The sequence below is a fragment of the Amblyraja radiata genome, chromosome 4, assembly GCF_010909765.2.
Source record: "Amblyraja radiata isolate CabotCenter1 chromosome 4, sAmbRad1.1.pri, whole genome shotgun sequence".
Lineage (NCBI taxonomy): Eukaryota > Metazoa > Chordata > Chondrichthyes > Rajiformes > Rajidae > Amblyraja > Amblyraja radiata.
Window position 1 is genome coordinate 49,907,513 of NC_045959.1, and position 12,001 is coordinate 49,919,513.

At 42.4% G+C, this 12,001-nt stretch overlaps 1 protein-coding gene across 1 annotated transcript in view; it reads left to right on the forward strand.

Moving 5' to 3' along the window:
- Positions 1–12,001, forward strand: part of napg (NSF attachment protein gamma) — a 28,725-nt gene that overhangs the window by 13,083 nt on the left and 3,641 nt on the right. The window contains exons 8-11 of the mRNA XM_033019389.1: positions 1,471–1,541; positions 5,027–5,105; positions 5,363–5,442; positions 11,408–11,537. Of these exons, the coding sequence (XP_032875280.1) occupies positions 1,471–1,541; positions 5,027–5,105; positions 5,363–5,442; positions 11,408–11,537 (360 nt within the window). The remainder of the gene's footprint in view (positions 1–1,470; positions 1,542–5,026; positions 5,106–5,362; positions 5,443–11,407; positions 11,538–12,001) is intronic.

Below are 12,001 nucleotides of genomic sequence, written 5' to 3' on the forward strand. Positions count from 1 at the left end.
GATGTCTTCTGCGGACAATGGTCATTGACAAATCCACACCTGACTCCTGAAGAGTGTTTCTGATCAGTCGGACAGGTGTTTGGGGATTTTTATTTATTATAGAAATAATTCTTCTGTCATCAACTGTGGAGGTCTTCCATGGCCTACCAGCCCCTTTGCGATTAGTAAGCTCACCAGTGCTCTATTTCTTCTTAATGATGTTCCAAACAGTTGATTTTGGTAAGCCTAAGGTTTGGCTGATGTCTCTAACAGTTTTATTTTTGTTTCTCAGTCTCATAATGGCATATTTGACTTTCATTGGCACAACTTTGGTCCTCATGTTGATAAACAGCAATAAAAGTTTCCAAATGTGATGGAAAGACTGGAAGAAAGACAAGGTGCTGAGAGCTCTCTTATACCTGCATTATGGAGACAATTAAACACACCTGAGCAATTACAAACAACTGTGAAGCCATGTGTCCCAAACATTACGGTTCCCTGAAATGGGGGGGACTATGTATAAACACAGCTGTAATTTCTACATGGTGAAACCAAAAGTATAAAAATAGCCTTTATTAAAATCTGACAATGTGCACTTTAACCACATGTAATTTTTTTTTTCTATTACAAATATCAAATTGTGGAGTACAGAGGCAAATTATTAAATGATAGGTCTTTGTCCCAAACATTCTGGAGGGCACTGTAATATTCCCTAACGAAGGCAGCATTCTGGTAAACCTTTGCACCCTTTCCAAAGCTACCACGTCCATTAATGAGACGACCAGAACTGCATACAACACTGCAAATGTGGCCCAGTCGAAGTCTTATAGAGCTGCATCATAACTTTGTGACTCACATGCTCAATGTCACGACCAATGGAAGTGGGCATGCCATAAGCCTTCTTTACCACTGTACTTGTGTTGTCAGGGAGCTATGGACTGGGGCCCCAAGATCCCCCTGAACATCAATGCTGTTAAGGATCTTGCAATGAACTGTGTAGCTTCCACTGACATTTGACCTTTCAAAGTACAAGATGTTACACCTAGTAGTTAAAATAATTAAAGTGGATGCAAAGAAGAGCATCATGCAAAGTTGGAGATTGGAGAAGCGGCATGGCGAAAGGTGGTGTGGTCAATTGTTATGGACTGCAGAGGAATTCAGGAGGCCATTGCCTCAGAATAAAAGGAAGTACTTTTAGAAAGAAGATGAGGAGAGATTTCTTTAGTCAGAAGGTGGTGAATCTGTGGAATTTATTGCCACAGAATCTGCTCCTATAACTTATTAACTTATTATAGTATACTGTGATCACTCGCATTATAATACCAGAGCTGCATCCCTGGAAAAAAGGTTAGGGGTGGCACTAGGAACATGAGAATAACCATGAATTATCATTGGCAATTGATTTTAATATAAGAATTTGCTTCTGTGCATAGTGAAGACGTTTCAAATGGTTGATGAGTCTAGGTTGACTTTGGATTTTTCATTTGATAGAATGAAGAGCGTTTACGACAGTCTGCTGAATTGATGGGAAAGGTTTCCAGGCTGCTTGTCAGGGGGCGGAGGTGAGATTATTTTCCAATGTACCATTTGCCTCGCTAAAGACACAAATGAACATTAATAAAGGGAAGGATGCTTTCTGTTCTTGAAACATCTCTTCCCTTTCCAGTCTGTTTTTAAAAAAACCATTGTTTTAATTTTGTGTAACCATATAACCATATAACAATTACAGCACGGAAACAGGACATCTCGACCCTTCTAGTCCGTGCCGAACACATAATCTCCCCAAGTCCCATATAGGGCTGACCCATGCAAGCCTTAGCTAATGCAAGCCTTAGCTACCCATAACATTAGCTATCTTTTCATCGGTGCTTAATGGTTGTTGTGGACTGAAGGGCCTATTTCAGTGCTGTCTCTTTGATTCTGTGTTTATTTTTAAACCATGCAGCTTATTGTAGAATCTAATTCTACACTACACTAGTCCCATGTGCCTGCTTTTGGCCCATATCCATCTAAACCTTTCCTGTCCATATGCTTTTAAAAATATTGTTATTGTACCTGCCTCAAGTATCTCCTCTGGCAGCTCGATTCATATGCCCACCACCCTGTGTACTCTGGTTCCTAATAAACCTTTCCCCCCTCACTGTAAACCTATGTCCTCTAGTTCTTGATTCCCGTTCTCTGGACTCTGTGCATCTACCACATCTATTCCCTGCGTGATATTATTATGAGTGTGTGATGTTTGGTAAATGATTCCACAATATAGTAATGGATGGATAACATTGTGAAAAAGATGTCTGTTACGCAGCCTGTTAATGTAGGTAAACAAATACATGTCTGTATATCACCTTTTTTCTCATTGCCGACTTGTTTTCCTTGCCAGGCACTAATTGTACTTGAGGCATTCTTCTTCTTATCGAGTCCACACACAAGATTAGAAATTGTTTAGCCAGAGCTGGACACACTTCTCGGCATCTGCATTTAATGGTGTCTGTCTTGCACTTGTGCGTGGTGGTGGAAAGATTGGTGAAAACAGGGCCGCGACGTGAACTCTCTTTCCTTTATCCCACTTGAGGCATTTGGGATTGTTGTTAAAGTGTCATGCTTTGTGCAGTGAAAGTACTCTCAGTACAGTTGGAAAATGAATGGCTCGGTGAGAAATGAATAGGAATGCACCAATGGCAAGCATCATTTTTTTAATTTATTTTTTTAAATGCATGTGGTTCACTTGTTCTTATGATCAGTACTTGCTTCCTCTCCATAATGCCTGTTTGGCTTCATATAATGTGCTTGTCAGAAAGAGCAACCTTAAGGATGATCTTGGAGTTTGGGGGGATGATTGTGGCCATTGCTGGTGATTTGGTAGTAAAGGAGAGTTCCTGTGCACCCACTTTCATTGTCTATGGAGATGTTGTCTTGGGGAACAGACTGCTGATGATAATAGATTTTCACCAGGCAGACTGCTTTGTCCTAGATATAGTGTTTACTACATATTTTTTTTTGTACCCATCAAGGCTTAAATATTCCATCACAGACCTGCCCAATATTGGGGATCCAGGAGGAGAACCTTTCTAACCCTCCTGGCTAGCCATGGTATTAACATAATATAAAAAGAGATTGGAGATGCTGGTTTATACCAAAGATAGACACACAATGCTGCAGTAACTGAGCGGGATCAGGCAGCATCTCTGCAGAAAATGGATAGGTGAGGTTTCGGGTTGGGACCCTTCTTCAGACCTAAACCTGAAGTGTCTATTATCCATTTTCTTGAGAGATGCTGGTGGTGGGAGATTGCAAACGTCATGTGGTCCACCCTGTTTCGACGAATGCAATCAACCTGGTGCGCACAATCAAATAAGATCAAATAGAACAAGTTGTCCTACAACTTTAGGCTGTGCACGCCATACGCAAGAAGAAGAAGAAGAGATGCTGCCTGACCCGTTGAGTTACTCCAGCATTTTGTCTATCTATGGTATTAATCTTGTTGATCAATGTTGATTCTTAGGCTGCTTGATGTCGGGAGATTTGGCTTTGCCTATGAATGGTGAGGAGAGGTGATCAGGATCTGTCATGAAGGACAGATTCTGCCAAAAATATAAATTATCACTGTGGGTATAATCTAGCTGAAGATAATAGATTTGTTTCAAGATGCTTTCTGCTTTGCCTTTCAATGTTGAGGTGTCAGTATCTGCCTTGAAGGAATGCCAAGAATATAATTTATCACTTTGTGGGCATAATCTAGTTGAAGATAATGGGTTAGTTCTAAAATGCTTTTTGTGGGAACTAGTGATCTCCTGGTACTGGTGAGTGTAATTCGTAAATAGAGAATTTGCCTTTCGTGTGACTTTGGCGCATAGGAACTTTGATCCAACCAGCTTTGAGTTTCACCAAGAACTCCACCATGCCGCAGTCAAAATCTGGATGTGATTCTGGATTTGGGTCCTATGTTTGTATTTGGACTGGTGATATGATGAGGACCACAGTTTGATCTGTGCTGGCAAAATTCAGAGCATTAGAGATCAGATCAGCTAAGTGCCAGTTGATCATTATCTGTCACCTTCCTAGGGATTGATAATGGGACAATAAGGCAGGAACATAAGAACAGAGATGGAAGCAGGATGCAGCCAAGGAGTCTGTGTGATCTCCCTATGATAGTGTGGGACTTCATTGGATGCTCCTGTTTCCTTCCGCATCCTAAAGATGGGCTGGTAGGTTGATTCCTGTTGCAAGTTGCCTCCAGCAGAGGTGGGTGGCAGGAGAATTAGTATAGAGTTGATGTGACTCTGAGAGAGAGTACATTGAGTGTGCAGGTCCACTGGACTTTGGAATTGGGGCCAAAATATGGAATGTAATATATGCAAAAATAATTTTGCTGTCATGTTGCATATGTGACAAATAAAGCTTCATTAAGCATCAAGGCAGGCGTTTCCACAATATATAAGTATCTAGGTGATCATAAACTTGTGTTAAGAGGTTTATTCTTGGATCCAGGCATTTCTTTTGATGTCCAAGTTTACTATTTCAGTGATATTTGTAAAGGTAGTCCCATGAAGACCAGAAAGAGAACTGACAAACATTGAATTGATTTTCATGGTAATATTGCTGTAGTATTTCGAAAAACCATTGATTGATGATAGCCAGATCAAAGCTGGTGTACTTTGACATGACTTTCAGTTAAATATGATTGGCCACTACTTGAAATGCCACTACTTGAAATGAGCAAAAGTGAAATGTTTTTGCCAAATAGAGAACAATGGTGAGGTTTTGTGATCCATGTTACTTAAAAATAATAGAAACATAGAAAATAGCTGCAGGAGTAGGCCATTTGGCCCCTCAAGCTAGCACCACCATTCAATATGATCATCCAAAATCAGAACTCCTTTCCTGTTTTCTCCCCATATTCATATATCGGTGGGAAATGGAACCATGTACAGGGATTATGGGGGACGTGTTTCTGTTTTGAATTATCCATATCACAAACAATTATTTTTAATGTAGTTTTTTTAATGTTTAAAGCTGCTATTAAATGTGCCAGTCTTTTATTTTTAAGGCTTGATGAAGCTGCAGTATCACTTCAGAAGGAAAAGAACATTTATAAGGAAATTGAGAATTACCCAACATGTTTTAAGGTAATGAAATGCATAGAATATGCATTAAACTGGAACAGGCCCTTTAGGCCATAGTGTCTGTTATTTAAACTCCTCTAATGTCCCAGTGGGATGTGAATTTGTGTCTCCAGGCCTCTGTATTCTTGTTGAGTAACTACCCATTATCTTTACAGTGGCTTGATAGAAAGCCTTTTATTCTTGACGTGTTAATGATCCTTCATTAATCTTTTCATGTGTATATTCCACGAATGCTCATAATATTACTTTTTTTGCTCCAGAAAACAATTGCACAAGTGTTGGTTCACCTACACAGGAACGACTACGTAGCTGCTGACAAATGTGTTAGAGAAACTTATAGGTAAGCACTAACCAATTTTCTTATTTGTTGAGGCGAATTTTGTATTTTTACCTGAATAAAACCGACAGCTAGAATGCAGATATATTAGCCCCTGGGGTTAGTATACTAACCTTTGATAATACACTGCACAGTGTGATAGGTTTGTTCACTGATTATTGGCTTTCTGTGTGAAATGAGTATGAAGGGTTGGAATCCGTTTTGAAAGTATAATATTGATACCAATTTATGAGCAATTTTAATATTGGACCATGCAAGTAATTTGCACCATTATATCTGGTCATATATTTGTCGAAAGATATCGGTTCTAGACCAACAAGGGACGTACACTGGTCTGGCAATTGAAGTGTGGCAGTGTCATTAGTGAAGCATTTTGTCTCAATGATTACAAAGAGCACCGTGTTAATACTGGGAGAAAAACAGGAAAATGGACTAATATCATAGTCACTGTTTGCCTCATGGACAATGCCACTGAAAACAGACCTGTTGGTGGATTATCCAAATGCAAGACTTTTGTTCTTTTTAAACATGGAAAATGTACAAATTAAATATTTTGGATTGATTTCTTGGTATACAGAACTAACAAAATTTGGGGCAACGTGATATTGTTCAAGTAATAATTATGAGTGTTATGATATGTGTAATGTGCCTTTATTGACTTAATAAAGTAGAGGCACGCGTAGGTGTTAGCAGCTAAAGACTAGTGAAACTGTCAAGCGCCGTAGGATTGGTGAGTGAGCAGCATTTAAGGCACGGAGAATATTAAAACTGCTGGAAAACGACATGGCAACCGGAAGGGTGGGGCAGACGGCCGCTCAGCCTCAAGCCGAGTGGAATGAGGACGAGGAGATGGGCAACCAGCGGCCTACGCAGACGGCCACCTGTAGCACTCCACAGCGCGCTGCCGGTCCGCCTCCCGTGAGCGGTATACGACCACCGACCCCATTAACCGTCAACCTCGGAATGATTGAGGGTTGGAAAACATGACGTCGGATGTGGACAAATTACAGCGTGGTCGCACAGCTAGACGGGCAAACACCAGCATATCAGATGGCATTGTTTCTCCATGCAATTGGCCCGTCAGGACTGGAGATTTACGACAGTTTTGTGTTCGCCAACGACGAGGAGAACTAAGAACTGGTTGATATCATTTGTGCATTCGAGGGCTATGCCATTGGCGAGAAGAATGAGACGTATGAGCGATACATCTTTAACAAGATGCAGGTGAGAACTTTGAATCGTTCCTCGCGAGCCTGAGAACACTGTCCGAATGCATGACGGATAGCTTGCTCCGTGACAAGATTGTGTTGGGCATTAGCGACTCACAGACGAGGAGACGTTTGCTGCAGGAAAGGAAGCTCACTTTCAGCAGATGTATCGATATCTGCAAGTGTGCCGAGACTGCCGAGTCACATCTCCAAGCTTTCACTGGAAGTAGCAGGTCTGCTGCTGCAGTCCACGAAATCAGACAGCCGAGCGGCAAGAGAGGCGCGGGCTGTGCAATACCCACACAAGCAAAGCAAGTGGACTAAGCCTAAGAAAAGCCAAAGCAATCACAATCAAGATGCGAAAGCGTGCATGTATTGTGGCAAGGAGCAATGCAATGGACAAACAGCAATGTCCAGCCTACGGACAGACCTGTAGGGCATGTGGCAGTCGCAACCACTTTGCCAAAGTGTGCAGAAAGAATAAAGTGCACAAAGTGGATGACCAGGCCGTAAGTGACACGAGCACTGAGTACATTGACAATATCACGCTCACAATGAACACGGTGCGGCCTAAAGATGATGTCTACGCATCGATGCTTGTCAATGGGAAGCAGGTCGACTTCCAAGTGGACAGCGGAGCGAGCGTGAACATCTTGCCACGCAGATATTTACACGGCGTAGACCACACACTTGCCCCATGTCAAAAGAAGCTCATGATGTGGAACAACACTACAAAGGACGCGGAAGGAGTTTGCCGGGTTAAGCTGCTCAACCCCAAGACAAACGGCAAATGTTCTGTGGAGTTCATTGTGGTCAGGGATGGATTCACACCACTGCTAGGAAGCAATGAATACTTGTCAGCGAATGAATTTGATCACTGTAAATGACGACAGCTTTCACCATGTACACATGTCGACGGTCGTAAAATAGAAAGTGGGTAAGACGGAAGAACGCTATGCAGAGGTGTTTGACGGTAAACTAGGAGAGCTGCCTAGTGAAGCACACCTGCAGATTGACGAGGAAGTGCAACCCACAGTCTTACCGCCACCACGTTTACCTCATGCGATAAAGCAGAAGGTGAAGACGGAGCTAGAGTGCATGGTAGAGAGTCACGTGATCGCACCAGTTCATGTGCCGACGAGTTGGGTCAGCGAGCTCGTGGTCGCGGAGAAAAAGAATGGCGATCTCTGGGTGTGCATCGATCCACGACCGCTAAACAAAGCGCTGAAGCGAGAATACTTTCCGCTCCCAGTTATTGAGGACATCTTGCCAGATCTCGACCAGGCGAAGATCTTCAGTAAGCTTGACATGAGCTCAGCTTTCTGGCAGGTGAAACTTGACGATAAATCGTGCAATCTGACGACGTTCAATGCACCTTTCGGACGTTACAGGTGGCACCGATTGCCATTCGGTTTAAGTGTATCGTCTGAAATCTTCCAGCGAAGATTACATCAAGCGCTCGAAGGGCTACCTGGAGTGATCTGCGTTGCTGATGACATCCTCATCTATGGTAAGGGAGAGGCGATGGAAGACGCGGTCATCAACCACGACTCGAAGCTTGAGCAGTTGCTTCAGCGATGTGTACAGCAACATATCAAACTTAACAAGGACAAGTCTGTCTTCAGAGCAACTGAGATACCTTTTTAGGACATGTGATTACTGGCACAGGACTGCAATCCGACCCCAAAAAGGTCGCAGATGTCATCAATATGCCAGCACCCTCAGATGTACAGGGTGTGCAGAGGCTAGTTGGATTTGTCAACTACCTGAGCCGTTTTCTACACAGCCTGTCTGATACCCTTGAGCCCATCAGACAGCTGACGAGACCAGACATAGCATGGGAGTGGTCTGCTGAGCAGGACAAAGTGATGTCCAAGATCAGACAGATGGTATCTGAAGCACCGATCTTAGCGTACTACAATCCCAAAGAGGAGCTGATGATTCAGTGTGACGCGAGCAACAAGGGACTGGGGGCAGCCTTGCTCCAAAAGGGACGTCCCATCGCATATGCGAGCAGAGCAATAACTGACACCGAATTGCGATATGCCTCGATTGAGAAGGAGATGCTCGCCGTGGTATTTGCAATGAAGCATTTCCATCAATACACATTTAGTCGTTTCACCAGCGTGATCAGCAATCACAAGCCGCTGGAAATTATAGCAAAGAAGCCGCTAGTGAAAGCGCCGAAGCATCTTCAAGGAATGTTACTCCGCCTACAGAGCTATGATTTCGACATCAGCTACTGTCAGTGGAAGCTCATGTTCCTTGCGGATACACTGTCGTGTGCAGTTAGCGGTACTCCCAGCAGAGAGCAAGCATTCGAGGAGGTAAACATGGTATCACACTTGCCAATTCGAGATGAGCATCTCGAGCAAATTCGCGATGAAACAGCGAAAGAAGACACTACAGATGCTGAAATGTGTCATCATCAGTGGTTGGCATAGTGAACGAGATAGGCTACCAGAGCAGCTCACGCCTTATTACAGCTATAGGGATGAGCTCGTAGTCCAAGATGGTTTGACTTTCAAGGGCGAGCAAGTGATCATACCGATAAGCTTAAGAAGAGACATAAAAGAATAGATACCCTCTTCACATCTAGGCGTCGAAGACTGCCTGCGACGAGCACGCGAATGCCTATTCTGGCCTGGCATGAGTAGCGACACCAAGCAGTATATTGCTACATGTGATGTGTGCCGCACCTGGTGAGCCAGCAAAAAGAGACACTCATGAGTTATGAGCTACTGACAAGGCCACGGGAGAAAGTTGGCACAGATCTCTTTACATAGGACGGGAAAGATTATCTTGCCACCGCAGACTACCATAGTAACTTTGTCGAAGTAGACCGGCCGAGAGACACGAGCAGCCCAACCGTGATTCGCAAGTTGAAAGCTCATTTCGCGAGATACGGCAGCCCGACACAAGTTGTGAGCGATAACGGGCCGCAGTACACATTGGTCGCATTTCGCCAGTTCGTGAGGGAATGGGATTTTGAGCACCTGTGCAGCAGTCCCGGTATTAGCAAAGTGAACGTGAAGGCAGAATCAGCCGTCAAAACTGCGAAGCGAATCATGACGAAGAGCAGCAAATCACGATCCGACCCCGACCTAGCGATGGTGGATCATTGTAATACGCCTTCACAAGGGCTGAGCACGTCCCACTCAGCACCTCATGAATCGTCGCACGCGTACAGATCTGCCGACGACAGCGAGGCTACTTGAACCCAGTTATGTACGAGCATGAACGCAAGAAGCAGCGCGTTCAGCAGCAAGCTGAGAATTACAATAAATCAGCTAAAGACCTTTCCACACTTCATGAGGGTGACACAGTGCGAATGCAACCCTTCGTACAAGGAAAGAAGAGTTGGGAGAAAGCCATCGTTTCACGCCAGCTTGACGAGCGTTCATATGTGGTTCAGAGCCCACCTGGCATATACCGTCGCAATCGCGTACATCTCCGCAAGACCTGCGAAAATCCACCAGACGAGCTAGTCGCACGTCAACACGCAAAACACGGCCAGACCATCAAAGACCATCTACTACACCGACCACAACTAACGCCACACAGGCGTTGAAACAGCAGCCAGCGCCTACTGAAAAGAAAACAGCCACTGAATGAACTGACAAAAACAAGGACATTGACATAAACGAAACCGTGAGAACTCGCTCAGGTCGAGCTGGGAGACCACCTAAGTATTTCGGAGACTATGTGACCCATTGATTTAGTTCTTATCAATTGTTATTTCTGTATGGGGTTGCAAGTATGATAAAACAAATTTATGTAATTAAGATAATGAGAAGGAAAGGAACTTTTACTTTTTAAAAAGTGTTCTTTTCTCACTTGAACAGATATATGCCAAGTGAGCATACATTGTACATCTGTACGTTTTTTCTCAATGCATCAATATTACTGTATTCCTTAATTGTTGAGATTATATTAAAAAAAAAAAAAATCTAACCCATTAACTTGTACAAAACGTACAGATGTACAATGTATGCTCACTTGGCATATATCTGTTCAAGTGAGAAAAGAACACTTTTTAAAAAGTAAAAGTAAAAAACCCCCCTGTGTGGCGTTAGTTGTGGTCGGTGTAGTAGATGGTCTTTGATGGTCTGGCCGTGTTTTGTGTGTTGACGTGCGACTAGCTCGTCTGGTGGATTTTCGCAGGTCTTGCGGAGATGTACGCGATTGCGACGGTATATGCCAGGTGGGCTCTGAACCACATATGAACGCTCGTACTTGTACCTCTTTCTTCTTAGCAAGTGATTTTGATTTCCTGTATCAGTTTGAATTTCTTGATAGCAATCTGAGTTTTTAAACTTTATGCTGTAACAAAAAGGACATGGTTTCTTTCCTCATTTTAGAATATAAAATTAGTATTTGAATGCTCTTTTAAAAAGTGGCATTACAATTTTGAATAGTGCCACTTTTAAAAGAGTAATCTAATACTAATTATATAATCTAAAATGAGGGAAGGCATTTTTAAACTCAAATGCTCTTCTAATTATGGAATGCATGTTGCATATTTAAAAAAAACAAAAAAACATTAAGATTGAGAGCTTACGGAACAGGTTTAAAATATAGAGCCAGTCTGTGTGTAACATGTAACATCCAGCAACTGACAATCTAATTCTATATCCCTAACCCAATTTTGAAGCCAACAAATCAGTCAAAACGTAAATGTATAATTCTCTCCCCTACATATTTAGTTAGATTCATACATAACAGATGCAATTTCTGATTTTAACCTTTCTTGCTAACAGTATACCTGGATTTAATGGTAGCGAGGACAGCATTGCATTGGAGCAGCTGTTGGAAGGATTTGATCAGCAAGACCAGGACCAGGTTTTTGCTATCTGTAACTCTGCACTCTTCAAGTACATGGACAACGATGTAAGTTTGGTTAACTATTTTGAGCAGCCTGATATTGAAATGCACGATAGAGGAGACCATACGACCACTTAAGATTGCCACATCATTCAACATCGGTCAGATTTTTCCCAGCTCTAGCTTCCCTCAAATATTTAAAAATACAATTAATTTCTATTATTAGTATTCCAAATAACCAAGTTGCAACTGTCCTTAGAAATTCTAAAGAATATTTGAGTTAAGAAATTCTGTTTTCTCTTGATTTTTATCCCGATTTTTAGTGACCCACAAATTTCAGATTTTCCAAATAGAGGATGTAAAGAAAAATTTCTCAGCATCCACCCTATATACCCTACGTTCTACTGTTGAGGTTAATAATTGGATTTCCACAATCTTAATTTTGTCAAAAAATGACATTTTGATATTGATAAAACTAATAATCTTGGGTTATTTATTGTGTAACAAGGAACTGCAGATGCTGGTTTAAA